At 36.0% G+C, this 25,233-nt stretch overlaps 1 protein-coding gene across 1 annotated transcript in view; it reads right to left on the bottom strand.

Annotated features, from left to right (window-relative positions):
- Positions 1 to 4,177: 4,177 nt before the first annotated feature.
- LOC130230414 (protocadherin-9) overlaps positions 4,178 to 25,233 on the bottom strand; it is a 559,022-nt gene continuing 537,966 nt past the window's right edge. Inside the window, exon 5 of the mRNA XM_056459408.1 lies at positions 4,178 to 4,854. Coding sequence (XP_056315383.1) covers positions 4,481 to 4,854 — 374 coding nt within the window. The 3' untranslated portion in view covers positions 4,178 to 4,480. The remainder of the gene's footprint in view (positions 4,855 to 25,233) is intronic.

Here is a 25,233-nt window from a genome sequence, read left to right as displayed (position 1 = left end):
TTGTAAAACATATGCTGTAATAGCTGGCGGTTCATGATGCTGTGATGACTCTTGATAAATAAGAAGCTAAGCGGAAGGAAAATTAATCAACAAACGTTTTAAGCCGGGTTTACTCACTTTTTAAGTAAAGTCAACTTGTCATGTTAAATGGAATGGTTCACCCAAAAATTTAAATGATCACTTAATTTACTAAAGCCATCGGTGTATATGACATTTTTCAGAGGACACAGTTGTAGTAGTTATTAGTTAGTTATTTTGAAGCTTCCAAAAAGTGCGTACATCCACCATCAAATTAATTCATGCGACGCCAACGTGTTAACCTGTCTTATGCTACAGATCAATGTGCTTTTGTACTAGAAATATTATTCTTTTATTATTATTATTATTATTAACTCCAATCACTGACTTTTGGGGACAACCGAAAGCTTCCAAAGGCGCATAAATCTGTTGCAAAACTTACCCATACACTTCCAGTGAGTTTTTAACAAATGTCTTATGAAGCGGCTCAATCCGTTTTTGTAACCGAAATATGTCTAATTTTAAATGATAAACCCGATTCAGTGACTTAAATTCACATTATGCCCGACTGATGTATATTACGTTTATTATAAGACATATGATGCATTACGTAAAATGTGTTTGCATTAGAAGCTCCAAAAATAGGCACATTTCACAGGAATGACTTACCACACAGTTTGTTTACCACAGAAGATGAAGAACAAGAAAGCGAATTGGCTTGGTGTTGCTGTTTAACAAAATACAGGATATGCTGCGTACATCTGTCTACACGTCTTACATCATGCATCATACATTGTATACATCAGTCGCCCAAAACGAACATTCGGTCATCAGTGATTGGAGTGATCAGTGATTGGAGTGTATCATGTATCATTTAAAAAATGAAATATTTATCTAATAAAAAGACTTTGATCTGCTACATAAACATGTGTTTACACCCTGGCATCCTATGGATTAGTTTAACAATGAATTCATGTGCTTTTGGAAGCTTCAAAATAAAAGCCAGTGATAAAGCATGGAAGAGCCAGGATAAAAAGTAAAACTACTCAGACTGTGTTCGTCTGACAGGATGGCTTTAGGGTGAGTAAATGATGCGGTCATTTTCATTTTTGGGTGAACCATTCCTTTAAATCAATGCATTTACTCATTCATTCATTTTCTTTCGACTTGGGCCCAATCCCAATTCTACCCTTTAGCCCTTACCCCTATCCCTCATTTAGCGTGTTCACGTCAAGGGCTAGGGGTGTCCGAATTCTCTTTAGCTTGAAAGCATAGGGCTAAGAGGAAGGGGTGAATAGCCCTTCGAACAGAGACTTTTCAAGACTCGAAACCAAGGGCTAAGAAATTTTCCCAGAATACACCAGCCACAACGGCAGTATTGCTAAACCCGGAAGTAAGGAGATCCACAAATTAGTATTTTTTGTCATTATTACAAATTTTTCCAACTAACAAGCATGTTTTAATATATTCATAACCACGTTCATGTTTTGCCGTCATTCAGTAAAACCGCTAAATTTCCCGATCTGTAATCCCTAATAACTCCTGTATAGCAAACCCACAACATTCTGACACTCGATGACACTGGATTACCCTGTCAGTAATGTCTAGTGGCTGGGATTGACCTTTTTACAGTGTTTGCTATAATGTTAATGTTGTTTTCGTGTATTTTCATAGATGAATATGGTCATGTAGTAAATGCACAGTACAGTTACGATCTTATTGCCACATTAGATCATTATGATAACACAATCTATGCCTTCAGTGATTTCCTGAAGATAAATACCAAAAAATAACGCAACTGGAATAACTACAGCAGTCGCGCAGATCTCACATGAAGCAAGAGATTGTGATGACATGTGCTGTAGTGCTGTCCCAATTCTTAGGGGTAAATTTTAAAGCCCTTCCCCTTAACCCTTGGTTTTAAGGGCCAAGGGTAAGGGGTACAAAAATAGAATTGGAATTGGGCCTTAGTCTCTATTTCAGAGGTTGCCACAGCACAATGAACTGCCAACTATTTCAGCATATGTTCTACACAGCGGATGCCCTTCCAGCCGCATCCCAGTACTGAAAACACCCATACACACTCATTCACACACTACAGCCAATTTAGTTTATTCAATTCACCTATAGCGCACGTCTTTGGACTGTGGGGGAAACCAGAGCACCCAGAGGAAACCCACTCCAACACGGGAAGAACTGCATTTAATTACTTTGTGTTATTCAGTAAAGTAGCTAATAGCTTTTTACAGAGTAGCCATCTAAATAATAAAGAGGTGAAGTGACTTTTTGTTTCCTTCATTAGAACACTGAGAGTTTAGCTGGCATTTGGTTTTTGGTGAATCATAAAACGCAAGTCAACGGCACCCACCATTTTAAGAGTCAAAATGTAAAAAGGTGAGTTGATGACTGAAGGTTTATTCCTTTTCATATCATTGAGTGCTTTAACAATATTACTGCACATGTTACATCACTGAAAGATTACATAAATGAATTGGTTATGTAAAAAAACAGTTCACGGAAAAGAATCAGACAGGTTACAGATTACAAATAATAATGTTAAACGTAACTCTTGCACAGACCGATTGGTTTACTTTTTAAGATCTCACAGTTTCATCAGCAAACACTGGTAATGATTTAGATTTACCTGTATATGTTTTATTTTGAGGCGGCATGATGGTTAGCACTGTTGCCTCACAGCAGGAAGGTCACTGGTTCGTGTCCCGGCTGGACCAGTTGGCCTTTCTGTGGTGAGTTTGCATGTTCTCCCAGTGTTGGCGTGGGTTTCCCCTACAGTCCAAAGACATGCACTATTGGTGAATTGAACAAACAAAATTGTCGTAGTGTGTGTGTAAATGAGTGTGTATTGGTGTTTCCCAGTACTGGATTGCAGCTGGATGGGCATCCGCCGCATAAAACAAATGCTGGAATAGTTGGCGGTTCATTCCGCTGTGGCAAACTCTGAAAAATAGCAAGAGTGTAGATTTGCTCTTGACATTGGTAGGGGCATACATCCCTAGAGCGCATGCATTGCGCAAATTATTATTTTTTGCTTTTAAAAAATAATAATATACAATAAACACTTCATAATATAAATAATAACCCCGCCCCATGCTGCAAACGTCAATTTACATGATTTTACTGCAACTGGGCTGTGAGGAGGTATGAATGTACAGACATTTTGAGAGATGTGTGATGAAATGTAACTGTTTTATCCCAATTATTGTTTTTCATATTCACGGAGGCCAAACTCGAAACTAAATTTTGATTTACTGAATTAATTGCAGTGCCTTGATTAATAATACAACAGTGAACTTGTAGCAAACTTGACTTTGTGCATGTGTTGGTTACTAAGGGTTGACAGAGCATTATTTATTATCTATTTATTTATTATTATTTATTTTGAAGTCGATTAAATTATTGGTAGGGATATTTCAGTAATTGGTGGATATTGGGGGGGGACACGTCCCCTCCATCCATGCCAATTCTACACCCTTGAAGTAGAGACTAAGCCGAAGGAAAATGAATGAATGAATGTTTTTTTGTTTGACTCTCAAAGTTATAATGACCATTGGCATTTTCTGAATCACCAAGACAGCACAAGAATCATCCACTGAACAAGAGAAAAACATAGTCATTTACACCTATAAGCTACAGCAGATCTCAAATAGCCTGACGGTGAGCAAATAAACCAACATGTGTAACTTTTTAAGGGTGAACTATCCCTTTAAATCTCCAAAGGGGCAGCAGGAACATGTTTACATCCGTGTATTTAGCTTTCCAGATCCAGACGGTGGTCCTCAGTTCTAGAAGACGATGACGTTTATGACAAAAAAAGCCAATAAAAACAAGGCGTCCTGTACGACGAATGATAAAAGACAGCTGTCGGGGTCACTGATCTATCCCATGTGATATTACAAGTACATAAAATCGGTTAGTATTAAGTCCTATTTACAAACACGTCGACGATGACAGACTAAAACGATTTCCACTAAACAGTGTTATCAGCACAACGCTTTCTCACTTTCCACTTTTCTTGGATGGTGTTGATTAATATAGTCCCAAAACATCTCAAAAAAACAACCACGTCACAATATTTGTATATATTGGTCAGCCGTTATTATGTTTTTTTTTTTTTTATAATCATGTTACATAGAGCACAGCCCTGTTTTTAATCTTGAACGTTTGTTTTTGCGGTCCCTGTTCAAGACGAAGTATACGATGATTCCATTGAATGTCGATTTTGCAGCAATCCGTGATGAGTTCGAAGGGAAATTCGGATTCGCATAGTACACTGTCCTGCATAAGCGATAAAAGTCTAAGGACTACTCCATACACGTAACTATCACACCGCATTAGCAATCAATCTAAGAAAGAAAACAACCGGAATGGACTAAAGCTCTCCAAAGTCGCAGGGATAAACGAAGAATACAATAAACGAATCCCAAACCAAAATAAGAAGCTCTTAAAGCTGCTGTTCTTTAGGACTGTCGGGGCCAGATGCAGGCTGGTAAGATTTCAGGCTGGCCAAAGGGATGTCGGCCATATGAACGCCTCCGCTCCCAAAATGTCCCTCGGAGCTTCCGAAGGTCTTGCGGTCCACGAACGGTTCCTGGCCCACGCGGTCACTCTTCCAGCTGCGGCTCAGAGTGTGTCCGTTCAGGAGTCTCTCTTTCGCCCACTCCTTCTGGGTGTTGAAGGAGGATACGGGGGATTTGGGTGACGGGTACGAGGTCAGGCTCGGCGGCATCCAACAGTTGTCGGAGTGACCCAGAACCAGACACTCTTGAGTGCACATCTCTGTGGCCTCCACCAGGCCTCGGGGTCCTAGAGGTCCATCTGTGGAGACAGAAAAAAGAGAGCAGAAATGCTTAGATCTGTATGGCATTCAAATATGTATATGTATACATATTAAAAAAGATGGAATGGAAATGATGTGTACGATGAAACGTATTGTTTGTTTACAACATTTTAACTTTTATTTGGGAAACATGATGTTTGGCATAACAATTATATTGTTATATTTATATTACATGATAATACAACAACAACAACAACCGTAATGATGTTAATAATATTATTATACAAATATAGTTTTTTTTATACAGTTATTATTATTAGAATATTATCTATTTATATTTATATTTCATAATATTAATAATACTTATAATAATAATAATAATAATAACCTTAATAAATAATAATAATAAATATAATAATAATAATAATAATAATAATAATGTTTTATTGTCATCATTATATTGTTATTATGATGACAATAAAACATTATTATTACTATTATTATTAAACAAATATTATTAATGAAATATTATATTGTTATATTAATATTACATAATAATAATAATAATAATAATAATAATAATATAATGATGACAATAAAACATTATTATTATTACTATTATTATTAAACAAATATTATTAATAAAATATTATATTGTTATATTAATATTACATAATAATAATATAATGATGACAATAAAACATTATTATTATTACTATTATTATTAACAAATATTATTAATAAAATATTATATTGTTATATTAATATTACATAATAATAATATAATGATGACAACATTATTATTATTACTATTATTATTAAAATATTATATTGTTATATTAATATTACATAATAATAATAATAATATTAATAGTAGTGTTTAATGATTAATATTATTACACAATTATTTTTATTATTATTTAATTATTGATAATAATAATATGGGAATAATAATTAGTCTTATTAAATTGATACATTTATATTACATAATAATAATAACAACATCAACAACAGTGATGATGATAATAATACATTATTATTATCATCATTATCTAAAAAATGTGGTATTTTAAATAAAGTTTGACAGTTTCACATTGACAGTTTAAAAGAATTGACAGTCCCCAACCAAGCCAGAACAGACTTGGAGTTAAATACATACATACATACCTACGTACATACGTACATGCATACATACAGTAGTACATACATACATACATACATACAGTACATACAGTATATGCATACAGTACATACAGTACATAGTCAGTAATAAATACTTATTAGTTAACTAAAATTAACTTAACTATAATTATTTTTAATTACACTTTTTAAAATATTACACTGTGATGCTTGTCATTCTTCAAAAGCATTGCAAACAGCAATCCATCCCCTAATATGACTTCATTTATCAAATCATCAGCACACGCAGATCTAAAACAGTTAATCACTGTCAATATCAATGCTGCTCCAAATCTCCCATGCATAAGACCCTGAATAAACCGATAACTCCGCTGAATATATTTGACTTTAAATATAGTGTAAAACTCTGACTTTCCTCCCACACCGAAATGCAAAGTGCATTGTGGGAATCAATGTGGTAACGTCGGCTCAACAGCATTGTCAAACATAATCAGAGAGATAATGAAGATAATCCTCAAGGAGACGTTTAGTATTTACATCATCACGCTGGTTTGTGGAGTTATTTAATCCTGCGCTGGACAAAATAAATAGGTAAATGATGATAACTATAATGATAGTCTTTTAAAATGATTTAGATCGTGCAACTTGAGTAAAGCTTCATTAAAGTTTTATGCAGCACTGCATGTTATTCAGTGAGCCTTAACAAGCTAATGCCTCATGCTGAGAGGAATAATTAATAACTCATATTTATAGATAAAGCATCGTCAGTTATATGTATGCTAAAGGAGGTAGATTTGATGAGACAATGTGAAATAAGCTGTTTTAAATTAATCAATAATTAACAAAACAAATAATAATAATAATAATAATAATAATACATTTTTAAATATGATTAAATTACTATTTTATTTGAATTAAGAAATAATATTATTCAAAATTATATATTATATCAAAATACTCATATTATTCAAAATATTGTAAATTAATATTTAAAAAACAAATAATAATATTTCAATTAAAATAATATTTTGAAATTGAATTAAGAAATAATAATAATAATAATAATTATTATTATTAATATTATTATTATTATTAAAAATAATGTAAATTACTATAAAATGAATTAAGAAAGCATAATAATAACAATTGCTAATAAAATATAAAGTAGAAAATATAAAGTAATATTTTACTTTAAGACATAATAATACATTTTTAAATATGATTAAATTAATATTTTATTTGAATTAAGAAATAATATTATTCAAAATTATATATTATTATATCAAAATACTCATAATTTTCAAAATATTGTAAATTAATATTTAAAAAACAAATAATAATATTTTAATTAAAATATTTTTTTTAAAATTGAATTAAGAAATAATAATAATTATTATTGTTATTATTATTATTATTAAAAATAATGTAAATTGCTATAAAATGAATTAAGAAAGCATAATAATAACAATTGCTAATAAAATATAAAGTAGAAAATATAAAGTAATATTTTACTTAAAGACATAATAATAATAATAATAATAATAATAATAATAATAATAATAATAATAATAATAACAGCAATAATAATAATAATAATAACAATAATAATAATAATAATAATAATTATTATTATTATTATTATTAACAATAAATTTGTATACATTATTTTGAAATTAAATTAAGGAATATTATTATCGTAATTATTATTGTTGTTGTTATATAAAACAATGTGAATTAATATAAAAATAAATTAATATAAAAATGAATTAATAATAATAATAACAGTTGTTAATAAATTACTTATATAGTATAATAACTTATACAAGTTAATAATTATTCAGTTGATTAAACAATATATAATAATAGCAGATAAAATAACCCAAATAAAGAGAAAACTATTTCTTCTGCTATAATTGCACATAAGCGGAGCACTGCTTTTTCAGCTGGAACAGACAGTTTGACTGTAAAAAGAAAAAAAAAAAACACACACACACACACACACACCTGCATCTGGACACTTTTGCTTTTAAAATGTCCCTATCAGTGTTACAAGCAAACACATGCTCTTGTTTTTTCCACCATTAGAAATTCAGGCGTTTATCACAGACCACTGGTTACACTGTTTTCAGTCCAGCTCAAAAGCTTCGTCTCCCACCAGCTGCTGAGTGATAAAACACGGGCCTAAAGTTGATCGAAAGCAGTTGAACTGCTAAATATAAACTGCTGTAAGATTAACTCCAGCACCTCGTCTCGTCTCATCTCGTCACAGAACAGCTCCAGTTTCAGTTTGTTTAGCAACACATCAGAAATCCCTTCTGTTCATTATGTCACTCATATCTGTCACACTAAACAATCAAAGAAGAAGACTGTTTTTTTTTCTTCACAAACATTGAAACTGCGTTACGGCCTGCGCTCAAGCTGAACACTTTCATGATGCTGTAATAATAATTCAGCCATCATCATTTATATGTCATAATGTGCAATATGTTATTTCTCATCATTAATTAACTAAACAAATGAATACAGATAATAATAATAATCATAATAATATCAATAATAATAATAATATCAATAATAATAATAATATTAATAATAATAATAATAATAATAGAATGTAAATAAATATGTTTTTGATTGATTTAAGAAATAATGTTTTTAAATATTAATATAGTACTAATATAGTAGTAGTTATTATTAAAATATTAATATAGTACTAATAAAGTAGTAGTTATTAAATATTAATATAGTAGTTATATAGTAGTAGTTGTTATTAAAATATTAATATAGTACATATATAGTAGTAGTTATTATTTAAATATTAATATAGTAGTAGTTATTATTAAAATATTATTATAAATTTGTTGTTAATTGATTAAAAAAATGAATTAATAAAAAATAATAATAATAATAATAAAAGTGTCCTAATATAATTATATTGTATAAAATCTATGAATATATAAAAAATATAATATATTTACATTCATAATGTTGTAACATGCCAAGCTATTAAAAAATACACACTTTAATAAAATAATAATAATAATAAAAACAACATTGATATTATCATTATTATTAGGTAATCATACGCTTGTTTGAGTTAAGAAATAATATTAACAACAAAAATATTTAAAGTAATTTTATTTAATATAAAAATTAATTAATAATAATAATATTTAAAATAATGCAATTTGATATAAAACAAGTATTTTAATAATAATAACAATAATGCAATTCAATATAAAACTATTATTTTCATTATTATTATTATTATTATTATTATTATTAATAATAATACTAATATTTAAAATAATGCAATTCAATATAACACTATTGAAAATAATAATATTAATAATAATAATAATATTGCAATTCAATATAAAACTTATTTTCATTATTATTATTATTATTAATAATAATATTTAAAATAATGCAATTCAATATAAAACTACTGATAATAATAATATTAATAATAATAATAATGTAATTCAATATAAAATTATTATTATTATTAATACTAATACTACTACTGTTACTACTACTACTACTACTACTACTAATAATAATAATAATACGTTATGTAAAGTAATAGGTTCACTTTCATAATGCTGTAACATAATAGCATTCTGTTGAAAAAACATGCGCTTTCATTTTAACACCACTCTGTGAACGGTGGACACAGGCCATCTATTATTCATGCACTTTGTGTAATACAACACTGTTCGGAGCGCTAGGGTTTCAATCCTGCCTCTAATTTTCACTGTAACAACTAACATTTCCAACATTTCCTACAATGAACAAAGGGCCTTGGAAAAAAAGCATGGTATATAGGGAGATCAGAGATCGGCGATGTGTGTTTGCGAGAACCGTATGAACTCAATATGAAAGACAGACACATGCCGGAGCCGGACGGAGACCGTGAATAAATGAAAAGAGGAGGAGAAACAGCCAAATCTCTTCATAATTGGTGTGATAAGGCGTAAATGACTGCCAGAGTAACTGTAGGAAATAGAGGAATCGCTGAAGCAAAGAGATATTTATGGCATCACTTTAAAATACATCGGGACAAAGAACATATGACTAATAGCACAATCAACATGATCAGAACAGCTCTTTCTTATTCTGCTCTACACTGCAAAAGAATGATTTTCTCATTTAGAGTTTTGCTTTGTTTTTAGTCCAAATATCTAAAAACTCTTAAATCAAGAAGCATTTTCTAGACAAGCAAAACAATCTAGTGTAATATGATTAATAAGATCAAATAAAGATTTTTTTCTTGAACAAAACATCTGTAAATGTATATTTTTAAAAATAAATAATTAATTTTTTCAATTTCTACTGTATTTTAAATTCTGCCAACCACAGCTGCTGTTTTTTTTTATTAATCTACAGTGCATCCGGAAAGTATTCATAGCACTTCACTTTTTCCACATAGTTTTATTTTACAGCCTTATTCCAAAATTGATTAAATTAATTAATTTCCTCAAAATTCTACACACAATAGTCCATAATGACAATGTGAAAAAAGGTTTTTTGAAATTGTTGCAAATTTATTAAAAATAAAAAACCTGAAAAATCACATGTGCATAAGTATTCACAGCCTTTGCTCAATACTTTGTTGATGCACCTTTGGCAGCAATTACAGCCTCAAGTCTTTTTGAATAAGATGCCACAAGCTTGACACACCTGTCTTTGGAAATTTTTGCCCATTCCTCTTTGCAGTACCTCTCAAGCTCTTGTCTGCACTGTTTGCAGGAGCATTTCTCTATTTTCATATGTTGTGAGAATTTGTGTGTTGTCGAGTCAATGAAGATGTTTTCTTAATATGTTACTGTTTTTCTATTTTTGTGTGTGGTTTTTTTAATAGATAGTTTATGCCCAAATTATCTCATTATCCTTGACTATAGCACCTTTCACACAGTGATACCGTTAAATATCCGGAAGGACTTTACCGGTAAATTTTAAAAAAATATTCAAAGGCTTTTATTTTCATAAACAGCACGGATGTAAACGTGTCTGAATGTTCTGAGTGGCTGGAGTAGACGTCTCACGTCAGCGCGTTCTAATCATGAAAACGCTCTTTACGGCAATTTTCCTTCTGTGTTCACATAGAGCAGCATTTGGGCAAATTACCGCTAATGTTACAACTTCTCTTTCCAGAAAATTGCCAGAACGAATTTACCTGTATTTTTTTAAAAGGTATTTTTTTAATTGATGGTAACTTTCCGGAAATGTCTGTACGTGTGAAAGGGGCATTTGTTTGTTTGTTTGTTCTGTTGAACAAGAAATAAATCATATTGAATAATTTTGGAAACCGCTGACATCCATAGTTAAAAAAAAATACTATCAAAGTCAATGCATACAGGTTTCCAACATTCTTCAGTAAATCTTTTGGTGTTGGGGTTTTGTAGGTTGTTACTAGGCTGCTGGTGGTAGGTTGCTAGGGTGTTTTCTGTGTGAATCACTAGTATTTGTGTCAGTATATGGCTGGCATGTGTTGCAAAGTGATTGATAGGGTATCCTGTGTGAATACCTGTGATTTAAGTTAAGATATGGATGAAAACTTGTTGCTAAATGGTTGCTAGGGTATCTTAATATTCTGTTGTGGTGTCATTGGTGGTTACTATGGCGGTGGTTGTTGGTTGCAAGGTTGGATAGTAGTGCATAATTAATGTTTGTGTCACCGTATGGCTGGAGCGTGTTACTAAGTGTTTAATAGGGTACAACAACAAAATTCAATTGCTTTGGATCAAGCCAAAAGTGAACAAACCATGACTGTTTTTGAGGAACGATCCCTTTTTACGTATTTGAGCTCTATTGGCCACCGTAAGTTACACTACGACAGCAATCCAATCCAGTTTTTGACGAAGAGGTCAAAAGTGCACATCCTCGAAATGTTTGTATCATCCATTGATGGCTCTTAACAGCAGATATTAGAACACAGCCATCGGTGAACACATCCAAACATCATTCAATTGCAATGTTTCTCCATGATCAACCTTCCTCTGGAGTTAATCTATTCCTATCATGGCAGCCTCCATTCCTCTCTTGTCATCAAGCTAATAACATGGGCCATTTGGTGCTTCAGCGTCCCATAAAGCAGCATTAGATCTGGCCCTCATCCCTCATCAGGACTAAAGCTCCATACCTGCTCCGTAATCCATATTTCCATCAGTCTGACATGTTTGTGCGAATGCAAAATAATGGCACAAAGTCTGATTTACATCCATAATGTGTGATACAAAAATGCAGCGCCGATCACGTCAGCAACAAATAATAATGAATGCAGCATACGCGCTGACGTTCAGAGATTTTTGTCACTATATTTTTTCCCACCGTATACTCGTGCCATTTATAGAAGCCAGCCCTATTTCCACACAAATTTAAATATTTATCCCCGGAGGGAGACCTGTCAGTCCCCGTCTGTTATCAAGGGAAAATAAACTAACAGAAGAACAGAACAGCCCCCTCGCATTCAGACATATGTGTTTATTGCGACGTGATGGCGATGTTGAAAGGAATTTGTTATTTTTTTAGGGCTGCCACTCTGTAATTTTCAGGCTCCTGCGGGCTTTCGGCATTTTTAATTTTCCAGATGGAGTCAGAATGGTTTAATTGCTCCTGCCACCCCCCCCTTCCAACGCATTGAGAAAACAGTATTGGTATTATGACCTGGTACCAAGTTTCTGTTTTTATTACTGCAGCACTGCCAATATATATTTATATAAATATTTTTTAATGCTATTTTTGTCTGCTCAACAAGGTTGTATTTTTTTATGCATTTTTTTTATAAAAACACATTACCGAATAGTTATATAAATGTTAAGAAAGGTATATTATTTCAATAATAATAATATTTAATAATAGAGTACAGAATGGGAGTACTGTACACTTCCTGACAAAATTCTTGTCGCCCATCCAAGTGTTAGGAACAACAAATAATAACTTGTCTTCTAGTTGATCATTTGGTATCAGAAGTGGCTTATATAAAAGGCAAAGGCTGCTAAATTACCCTTATTTTTACCAAAATAACATATGATCATGGCTTGATTTTTAATTATTTAATTAGGACTGTTACTTAACAGAAATAATGTCCAGTATAGAATATAAAGTCATGCTGCAGTAGAAAAATAATGAATATTGTGTATGACTCCCATGAGCATCCATACATCTCTACGATGACTCAAATAACTTATTAATAAAATCATCAGGAATGGCAAAGAAAGCGTTCTTGTAGGACTCCCAGAGTTCATCAAGATTTTTTGGATTCATCTTCAATGGCTCTTTCTTCATTTTACCCTAGACATGCTCAATAATGTTCATATCTGGTGACTGGGCTGGCCAATGCTGGAGCACCTTGACCTTCTTTGCTTTCAGGAACTTTGATGTGGAGGCTGAAGTATGAGAAGGAGCGCTATCCTGCTGAAGAATTTGCCCTCTCCTGTGGTTTGTAATGTAATGGGCAGCACAAATGTCTTGATACCTCAGGCTGTTGATCTTGCCATCCACTCTGCAGATCTCTCGCACGCCCGCATTCTGAATGTAACCCCAAACCATGAGTTTTCCTTCAACAAACTTGACTGATTCCTGTGAGAATCTTGGGTCCATGTGAGTTCCAGTAGATGTTCTGCAGTATTTGTGATCATTAGGATGCAGTTCAACAGAGGATTAATCTGAAAAATTTACCTTCTGCCATTTTCCCAAATGATCAACTAGAAGTCAAGCTATTATTTGTTGTTCTTACAATTGGGATTGACAACAAGGCTTTTGTCTGATAGTGTATATAATTTTAAATTAACATTTGTTATTTTGAGAATATTATTTTATGGTCAACAATCCTGTATTGGTTTAATTAAAAGGTATTTCAAAATATTAACATTAATAATATATTTTTAAATAAGTCATGTGCTTGATTTCAAAGCTAAGTTTTTAGCTCATAATGAATTTAGAAAATTAATTAATTAATCTATTTATTATAATTTATTTATTTATCTTTTTCAGAGTCTTAATCAATAGAAACAGATTATTATCAATGTTTAGAATAGCAGTGCTGAATAATATTCTCACAGGCTCACTAAAATTGCACAATAGAAGATTGGAAAAACGTTGCCTGATCTGATGAGTCTCGATTTCTGCAGTAACATTCAGAGTGTAGGATCAGAATTTGGCATCAGCAACATTAAAGCATGGATCCATCCTGTCTTCTATTAACGGTTCAGGCTGCTGGTGGTGGTGTAATGGTGCGGGGGATATTGTCTTGGCCCACTTTGGGCCCATTAGTACCAATTGAGCATCGTGTCAAAGCCACAGCCTACCTGAGTATTGTTGCTGACCATATCTATCCCTTTATGATCAGTGTATCCATCTTCTGATGGCTACTTCCAGCAGGATAGCGTGCCATGTTATAAACTATAAATCATCTCAGAATGGTTTCTTGAACATGACAATGAGTTCACTGTACTCAAATGACCCTTACAGTCACCAGATCTAAATCCAATAGAGCACCTTTGGGATGTGGTGGAACGAGAGATTCGCCTCATGGATGTGCAGCCGACAAATCTGCAGCAACTGCGTGATGCTATCATGTCAATATGGACCAGAATCTCTGAGGAATACTTCCAGTCCCACATAAATCTATGAAGCCACTAAGGATTAAGGTAGTTCTGAAGGCAAAAAAGAGTCCAACTCGGTACTAATAATGTGTACCTAATAAAGTGGCCGGTGAGTGTATATAATACATGCAAACAATTTCCTTCCTGATGAAACTCGAAAGAAAACACACCCTCTTAAGATCTTTCTGAATAAAACTGCTCTTACAACTACTGTTATTAATACTTATATAACAGTGTAGTTATTTGCAATGGACTTCCCAAACTCTAGCATTAAATTTCTCCTCACTTTAACTGCTTGGAAACTTTTAAACATGATTTTGTTTCTAGGCAGACTGATAAAACCTCCGCGCCCAGACTCTCGGTAATTGCACGCAGTCAGCCAATCAGATTGGAGCTTGTCGTTTTAGCAAAGCCAAATATGCATTAGACAGTTTACTGATGGTCTGTAAGTCCTTGCCTTCTCCTTCCTCACAAACCGCTCGCATGTCGCCGAGCAAGACACAGTCCATCCCTATCACTCCTCTAATGGTCTCTGAGGAGGCATGGGAGCATGGCATTATGGGACTGACATGAGGAATCATGAGGGATGAATTAGAGAGTGAGTCACGGTGACAGGAAAATGAATTTCACAAATGAGATTGGAAAGAGAGAACGAGATGGGAGAGAGAGAGAAGCGCGTGACTCTGTTTGAACTTGCCCCACATTTCCCTCTCTAACAGTGTATTATATGTGCAAGAGCTTTCAAACCACAGTAACTTTATGGTGAATTTGAGAGGATTTTCTGATTTCTGACAGACAACCCTTGCGCGCCACAGGAAACGGAGAAAGACGGAGAGAGAGGACGGAAACACACACTTCACAGAAGAAAACAATTTCACCCTCAAACACCACCGACGAAATGCATTTCCTTTATTTAAAACCATTCCCCCCTTTCCTGTTCAAAGACTGTACGTGGAGCACCTGAGGTTACTCAACTGGTCTGCATATAAAGTGCTGTGCTCAGGGATGAAAATAAAAGCAAATGGAAAAAAGGAAATGCGAGTGAAGAGGGGAAAAACGGAGCTATTGTATGCTGTAGGTGGTCGCTAAGATGTTTGAACGTTTAAATTTAGCATGTTTCTTTGGTAGAGTGCTTAGTGTGGTTGTCCATCATGTCTTATTAATATTCCGACTCTGAGATATGGCAGGAACATGTTGCTAAGTGGTCGCTAGGGCCTTTTGTGCAAAATACCTGGTATTTATGTTGTTGCATGGAAGGAACTTGTTGCTGAATGGTTGCTAGGGTGTTTTAATATTCTGTTGTGGTGTTAAAATGGTGGTGATAGTTGGGAGGCAAGGCTGGATACTAATGCCTGCTAGTGCATACTTAATGTTTGTGTCAACATATGGCTGGAACATGTTGCTGGTGTGGTTGCTAGGAGTGTTGTAGTTGGTTGCTAGGGTATGTTTTGTCTAAATCACTGGTATTTGTGTCAGGATATGGCTGGCATTTGTTGCAAAGTTATTGATAAGGTCTTTTGTGTGAGTACCTGCTATTTAAGTTGAGATATAGCTGGAACATGTTACTAGTGTGGTTGCTAGGATGTTGTTGTTGGTTGCTAGGGTGTGTTTTGTGTGAATAACTGGTATTTGTGTTAGTATATGGCTGGCATGTGTTGTAAAAGTGATTGATATGGGCTTTTGTGTGGGTACCTGGTATTTAAGTCGAGATATGGATGGAACCTGTTGCTGAATGGTTGCTAGGGTGTCTTAGTATTCTTTTGTGGTGTTACTTTAGTGATGATAGTTGGTTGCAAGGGTGGATACTAATGCATACTAGTGTTTTCTTAATGTTTGTTTCAACATATGGCTGGAACATGTTGCTAAGTGGTTGCTAGGGTGTTGTTGTTAGTTGCTAGGGTGTGTTTTGTGTGAATCACTAGTATTTGTGTCAGTATATGGCTGGCATGTGTTGCAAAGTCATTGATAGAGTATTCTGTGTGAATACCTGTGATTTAAGTTAAGATAGGGATGAAACTTGTTGCTAAATGGTTGCTAGGGTGTCTTAATATTCTGTTGTGGTGTTATTGGTGGTTACTATGGCGGTGGTTGTTGGTTGCAAGGGTGGATAGTAGTGCATAAATAATGTTTGTGTCACCGTATGGCTGGAGCGTGTTACTAAGTATTTGATAGGGTATTTTGTTTCTGTAGGATGTTACTAGGCTGATGTTTATTGGTTGCTAGGGTGTGTTCTTAATGTATTGCAATGTTTTAAGTGATTTCTAGGCTGATAATATTGGGCTGCTAGGGTGTTCTGTGGATAGCCCTTGTATTTGTGTCAGCATGTGTTGCAAATGGTTGCTATGGTGTTCTGACTGTCTTAATAATCTGTTGCGGTGTTATATGTAGTTACTAGGGTGGTGCTAGTTGGTTGCAAGACTGAATACTAATAAATACTAGTATGTATAATATGTGTAAACATATGGCTTGAATATGTTGCAAAGCGGTTGCTAGGGTGTTGTGGTTTTGTAGGTGTGTTATGTGTGTTTTAGTGTACTGTTGTGGTGTTTAAAGTGGTTTCTAGGCAAATAATAGTTAGCAGCTGAAGTGTTCTGTGTAAATACCTGCTAATTGTATCAATACATTGTAAAGTGGTTGCTAGGGCGTTCTGTGTTCCATATATTGACATTGTGTTTTGGGTGGTCACTGGGCTTCTAGTAATTGGTTTGCTTTGCAGTTCTATTTGAATACCTGATATTTGTGTCAACGTATGGTTGGAACATCGCCAAGTGATCGCTAAGGTGTTGTAGTATTGTACAAAGTGATCAGGCTGCTTGTAGTTAGTTGTTAGGGTGGTCATGCTGTTTACTACGCTGCTGTTTTTTACTGTATTACTTCCAGTGAGAAAACACAGGCTGAAACATGTTGCAAAGTAGTTGTTAAAGGGCCATGAAACCCCCCTGTCTCAGCAAGGTGTTTTCACAACTCTAGTTTGGGAAAGTGGGTGTGTCTAGCTCTGTATAGGTGGGAGTGTTGGGGGAGGGAAAGAGAGAGGATTTTGAAAAAAAGGGGAGTTTCTGTTTGGGCATGCGCTGATTTTCACAGAGGCAAAACAAACACAGATGCAGAGAAAGACAGTGACTGCGTTTACGAGGACATCAGTAATCAAATTTTTTGCCAAATTCCTAATTTGTCGACTTCAGCTGCAGTTTGGCACTTTCACTCAGGAACATTTCATGCATCCCCCCCAAGACAAACGAGATATTGCATGTGAGGATGAACTGCTGGAAGAGTGTAGTTTTAATAGAATGTTTAATATCGCACAGCGAATGGGAGAAAACAACTCTCCACATTTCTCGGTAACTTAGATGCACTCGGTAGGTAGCCACACGTGAGTCCAGCTGCGCTCTCTTAGCGGGTAAATGAAAACAAAACTTTCGTTGCAGCACATTAATAAATGCAACATTGATGACCCATGTATCCAAATTCTTGTTCTTCCACTTGTTTTGGCAACACAACGTGGCGTCTCTCTGCCGTCTGAACAGGTAAAAACAGTCTTCGAAGCTATCATGCATATTAATAAAGTTGCACCTCATTCACAAGAGCGCGCTGATTGGTTTGAACCAAGTCTTTCTCATGAATTAATGCTGCACACTCAGAGACGTCACAATGTACTCGCAGGTACAGACATCCACTGTCCATTCTGGATTATAGAAGGTATCTAATCGCCGTGACGCAACTTCAAAAATTTGTTTCAAACCAGAAGAACGAATTTGCTCAAAATAACGCAAAAACAATCAATATTCACTTTTGTGTGAAATATTTGTGTCCAAATAGCGTTTTTAGCAGAGTGGGACACATATATGACTGTCAACATCTCAAAAAATTGGTTTTGATGTTTCGTGACCCTTTAAGATTTTTTTTAAATGTGTATTTATTTGTGATCTTACATGATCACGGGTCTTACCTGAATAAACGGCTGTAACATGTTGCTTGGTTTGGGGTGTTTGTATTTATTAGTATTGTGTTGTGGGTGGTTAATAGGTTGGTAAAAGGTTGCTAGGATGTTTTACATATTTGTTGTGGGTGGTTGCTAGGCTTTTGGTACTTGGTTGCTAGGGTGTTCTGTGTGTATGGTTAATATTCATATTGAAAGCAACAGTAAGCGACTTAGTCATTTTACAACAATGACCTTTAACAGGAAATACGTTAGGTATAGAGTTCGACCTGGAAAATGTTAGGTCATGGCTTTGATATCAACCCCCCCTCCAGCCGCTACGATCGATGCATTTCAAACCTATTTCCCAGCTTCCTCTATCTTAATGATATAATTTCAATGGCAGAGTGAGATTGATCATGTCGAATGACCCTCTGCTCTAGCCATGTTAACTAAATTACTCCAGCTCTGTTCTCTTCCCGTTTTGTCCCTTTATTTGTGATTTCCATTCCGCTGACAGGGTTGCATCTTTCATTAACATGCAAATTGATGCTCTACGAGACCTGTCTCAAACAGACGTCCGATATCCACCACGCATCGAACGACCATGATGACCTGCTGGGTTGGGCTGAAGACACAAACCCAACACTCTCCAGCAGAGACATATACAAGACGATGTGGATATTGGGGATAACTGGTCAATTCTGTCTGATCAAGTTAAATAAAGTGTGACCAGCCAATTTCATTCTTTTATTTTAATAAAGGGGGTCATATTATGCTTTTTAAAAGATGTAATATAAGTCTCACGTGTCTCCAAAATGTGGCGTTGGGTTTTGACTCTAAATACCTCATGGATCATTAAGCATACAATGCTGCAAAGTCCTCTTTTTGGATGGAAGAAAACAAACATGCTTTTTTTCTTGAGTCTCTCTTTAAATGCAAATAATTTTCAGCTTCCCGCCCACTTTCCAGAAGAAGGTGGAGCCTTTACAACTTGTGTCACTCTTAAGCCACAGTCATACTGCACATATCACCCCATTGACTTCCATTCATACACATGCAAATGCGGCAAACCGGAAAGACAAGCTTTCACATGTTGCTACCTTCCAAAGTTCAAGCTTCGAGACTTCTGACCTAATGAGAATGATACTGCATCCAAATTCACATACTATCCATCCTAATTAGTATTCAAAAATACAATTAGTAAGTCACAAACCATAGTATGTTAAAAAAAATGCCAAACTTATTTAATGGCAAAGGTTCCTGGTAAAAATTTGAAGCATAGAACCGTCCACACTCTTAACTGCTAATATTGCCTACAATACTTTGCTTGTTGCATGTGAATTCGATTAGAACTACAAATCCCTGTTAAAAAGTGTAAATAAACTACAAACATGGTGGACATGTGAGACCAAACATCAAGTAGAGAGGCTTGTGTAATTAAATATGAAACAAACGTGGATTATGTGTTGAGATGATTGACAAGGAGATGTAACTAAGCAACACAACAACCTGTTAATGAGGAAATAGTATCTCTCAAAGCTTGCATACTTATCTGTCACACACTCAAAAATGTATATTTTTCGTTCACAAACAAAGTATAAGTTTGCGAATTGGGACCAATTGGGAAGTTTAAAATGTGATCCCTCTGTGCAGAACTGTAAAATATTTAGCAACCACACATTATTATAAGTGTCGCATCATCTTTTAACACCACCCCTTTTCAAAGCACTGTCTAACAGAATTTCACACACTCAAACTCTAGTGTAACGGCAGCTTTACTCTGGCAAAACAAAATGTAATCTCATGATAGAGGACACATGCTAACTCCTGATATATGGATTTTTGTGTGAACAAAGATCACAGGATATTTCATCTCTTCAACATAGTCTATCTTTTACAATGTGAATGTCGTGAACTAAATCCTGTTTTTGATTCTGAACTGTTCCATTCAGGCCATGTCCACACGTACACAGTTATTTTTATAAACACAGTTTTCCACACTTTCAATCCATGCTTTCGCTTTCGTTTCCACATGAAAATGCAACAATGCACTGTGATGCATATTATGGCATGCTGAACCAACAGGTGGCGATAATGACTTTTTATACTCAAAACGGGAAATTAAGTAGATTTTGTGAATAAATTGTATTCAAGTCAATGTAAACGGGAATACAGTGGTGGATTACTGTCCTGCAGTTGGACAATAAACGATAGGAAATGCTAATGTGCACAATTTACCTTATGTCAATATGTGAGGTTTACTTATAAACTAATTTCGAGAGCATCTTGTGCTTATGATTGATCACGGCTGGTCCCCCAATAACTAATGCATGATTCACCAATCAGGTGATTCCTAACTCACTATAAATAAACAGTTTCTTACATTAGTTATCTTCACCTTGAAGAATCCTCCCTTCCACTCCACCTCTCCCTTTATAGGGTGGCATGGCGTCCCAGTGTTTAACACTGCTGTCTCAGCAAGAACATCACTGGTTCAAATCCCTAACAGGCCAGATGTCTTTTCTGTGTGAAGTTTACATGTTCTCCCCCGTGCTCACGCGGGTTTCCCCCGGGTTCTCCGGTCTCCTCCCAGAGTCCAAAAACGTGTTATGAGTTAATTGATCAACCTATATTAGCAATATATTCGATCTCTTAACTAGGAGTATATATCTATATAGCAATTTATAATCTGTCATCAGCTCTAAATAAGGGGGGAGTTCACGAGAGGGAGCCCCGGGCTCGAGGGTCTTATGAGTTCAGGGCTCTCTCCATGGACAGCATGCCAAACTCGCTTTATAATCAATCATCAGCTAATTGTGAACTCTTAAGGTCATAAGGACAAAACTCCGGTTGTAGCGTTCACATGACCACACTATACCCAGAGTTTGAAAACTTCTTAAAACTTTAAAAACTTCTTAAATTCATTCAACAATGGAAGATCAAGTTGCATGTGGTGTGGCTTCGCTCCACTTAATTATCCAATATGTGTCCATATGTCTATAATATCCTGAAGCAGCAATACTGTTTTGTACTGTTACATGAGATTCCCGCCTTTTAAAGATTCATATATAACTTTACATTAAAGCACATGAGTAACTTATTTAATGTATGTTCCTGTAAGAAAACATTGTAAATAATTGAAAATCCGGCGACCGTAATAATCAAACCCTTGGGAACAACTGTGGTCGGAACCAAAGTTCACAAGTCTGTGTTCTCTGAACTCCTCTCAAGCGGTGGACTACTTCATTCTGATTGCTTGCCGCCGAACTGCGACATAGCTCATTACCATAAAGTTGACTTGATTTCAACTCTCCTCGATGCTCACACCAGCAAAGACGCACCGCGCTGCTTCTCGCCGCCGCCTCTCATTGAAAATGAATGACTTCCGGCTACTTCGACGCTCTCGCCACTTTCAGTGTGAACATACGGTTAGTGTGGCAGTACCTTTACTAATGCATCACATTAAAGAAGTTAAAAGCATTCAAGATCCTTTTTCATGTCATCTTCAAATAAGCACGATCAGCGCTCAAATGCAGTCGATAAGAACCAAACAACTGGATCTATTTCAAAGAAAATCGCAGCCGCCCATGTTCATGTGCTTCTATGAATTGTGCACTCCTGCTGATTTACCAACTGATTAATGATCTGTAAAATCTGATGTGTTGTCTAACTTCTATGATTTAATGTTATTTTAGAAGAGGGAGATGTAAAAACAGACTTTTTTTCTCCACAGCTCCACGGACATGGATTAAAACCGCTCACAATCAAAGGTTCCAAGTACAATACTCTTTTTTTTTTTTTTTTTCCTGCAGTTGTTATTATGTTGACGTCAAGGTTATGGCATCCAAGGTGAACACAATCAGAAGCCAGAGGAAAGCAACGCTCCAGCTACACTTTGATTAAAAAGGAAACATGGAAAGCGGAGCTGTGTCATTAGGAAACATATTCTTTCCTTTGTTCTGGCCGTCCTTTCTTCTTTCCCCCCTCCAAAATATCATGTTTACAAATAAGTGGCATTACTGATGCGTTCTTTCATGAATAATGATCGCTCTCAGATGCAGCTTACCGAAAGTCAACTCTATCGCCCTTGTGAGAAAAAAAAAACAAAGAGGAATAAAATAAAAAAACCTTGAAATGCTTGTTGTTCAGCATCTCACTTCGGGTCATTCTTCCAATTATAAGACTTCAGTTGATTTCCTAGAAAATGAGCTCTGCTGCGTAGTCTTTTTCGTCAAACGTGGCAGGCAACTCGGGCTGTGAAACAACAGGAAGCTTGGGGAATATCATGCCACCTGTTTTTCATTGTGTTTGGCATCTCTCTATTCATGAAAATGTGCTCATTCACTTGGATGTCTATTGTAATGAAAAGAGAAGCCAGATAACAACAGTTAACATTACAGGCTCTTTTCATTACAGTTATTGTTGGTAAATTTGAGATCACATTAGATTAGATTAGATTAGATTCAACTTTATTGTCATTACACATATACATGTACAAGGCAACGAAATGCAGTTTAGGTCTAACCAGCAGTGCAATAGCAGCAAGTGCAGGATACAGGTATAAGTTATAAAGTGCAGTTATAGAGAAACTATAGTGATATTTACAGCTGGATGTACTATCAACATTATATACAGGTTGTATTAGCTATGAACAGATTTACAATAAATGAATATATGTACAGGATACTATTAATAGCAGAAGTGTGCAGATAGATAAACATAATTACAAATGTTCATGTGCAGTGGGTATGTCCAGTTCAAGTAAATGAATCAGTGCAATGAATATGTGCAAACTTTAAATGTGCAAATGTTAAATAGTGCAGTGATTGTGAGGAGTATAAGTTAGAGGAGTGTGGGGGGTGTATTGGGGGGGCAAAAGAGTCAGTAAGGGGCAGAGTTCAGAAGGGAGACAGCTCTGGGGAAAAAGCTGTTCCTCAGTCTGCTGGTTTTTGTCCGGGGGAGCCTGAAGCGCCTGCCGGAAGGCAGGAGAGAGAACAGTCTGTGAGCAGGATGAGAGGTGTCCTTAAGAATGCTGCGTGCTCGGCGCAGACAGTGTTTCTTCTGGATATCCTCAATGGCTGGCAGTGTAGTCCCTGTGATGCGTTGGGCAGTTTTCACCACCCGCTGCAGTGCCTTACGCTCAGCAACAGAGCAGCTTCCATACCAGACTGTGACGCAGTTGGTCAGGATGCTTTCTATTGTGCAGCGGTAGAAGTTCACCAAGACGGCTGATGAAAGCTGGTTCTTCTTAAGTTGCCTCAAGAAGAATAGGCGCTGGTGAGCCTTCTTGACCAGGCTGGAGGTGTTGGTGGTCCAGGAAAGGTCCTTAGAGATGTGGGTCCCCAGGAACTTGAAGGATGAGACAGGCTCAACGGCCATCCCATTAATGTGGATGGGATCATGCGAGCCTGTTCGTCCCTTCCTGAAGTCCACAATGAGCTCCTTGGTCTTGTTGGTGTTAAGGAGCAGATTATTGTCGGTGCACCAAGTGGCCAGATGCTGTATCTCCTCCCTGTAGGCAGTCTCATCATTATTGCTGATTAGACCAATCACTGTGGTGTCATCTGCAAATTTGATGATGGTGTTGGATCTGTTCACAGGCCTACAGTCGATGGTAAAAAGGGAGTAGAGGAAGGGGCTCAGCACGCAGCCCTGGGGTACACCAGTGTTGAGTGTGACGGTGGTGGAGCAGATGTGGCCTGATCTAACATTCTGAGGTCTGTTAGTCAGAAAGTCCATAACCCAGTTGCAGAGAGACGCGTTGATATCCAGGTCTCTGAGTTTGATCATTAGCTTAGAGGGTATGACAGTGTTGAATGCTGAGCTGAAGTCAACAAACAGCATTCGTGCATAAGTGTTTTTATTGTCCAGGTGTGTGAGGACAGAGTGCAGTGCTATGGAGACGGCGTCTTCTGTGCTCCTGTTGCCACGGTAGGCAAACTGATGTGGGTCCAGTGTGGATGGCAGAGAGTCTTTCAGATGTGCCAGGACCAACCGCTCGAAGCACTTCATGATGATGGGTGTGAGTGCTACAGGGCGGTAGTCATTCAGGCATGATGGGCTGGAGTGTTTGGGCACTGGCACAATAGAGGTGGTTTTAAAGCATGTTGGCACAGTTGCTAGGTTAAGCGACAGGTTGAAAATGTCTGTGAATACCCCAGTGAGCTGTTCTGCACATGCTTTGAGGACGCGCCCAGGGATACCGTCTGGTCCAGCAGCCTTACGCACATTGATCCGACTCAGTGCGGTGTAGACTTCTGAGGAGGTGAGTGTGATAGGCGAGTGGTCGGTTGAGGTAGTGTTCCTGGTGTAGGGTTCTGTGTTGTCTCTTTCAAAGCGGGCATAAAAGTCATTTAGCTCGTTCAGGAAGGAGACATTTGTGGCTGTGGGGGTGGACTGGCTGGGTTTGTAGTTGCTGATGGCCTGGATGCCCTGCCACATGCGCCGAGGATCAGAGTTGGAAAAGTGCTCCTCTAGCTTTAGCTTGTAGCAGTGCTTGGCCTTTTTGATGCCCCTCTTCAGATTAGCCCTGGAAGTGCTGTAGGCCTGTGCATCCCCTGATCTGAATGCAGTGTTGCGTGCCTTCAGCAGGAGGCGCACCTCCTTGTTCATCCATGGCTTTTGATTTGGGTATGTGGTGATCTGTTTCTGGGTTGTAACACTGTCTATGGTGGTGTTGATATATTCCAGAACAGAGGAAGTGTAACTGTCAATGTCTGTGTGAGAGCCACATGTGGCCTGGGAAGCAA

The sequence above is a fragment of the Danio aesculapii genome, chromosome 6, assembly GCF_903798145.1.
Source record: "Danio aesculapii chromosome 6, fDanAes4.1, whole genome shotgun sequence".
Lineage (NCBI taxonomy): Eukaryota > Metazoa > Chordata > Actinopteri > Cypriniformes > Danionidae > Danio > Danio aesculapii.
This window is presented reverse-complemented; position numbering and strand designations above follow the sequence as displayed.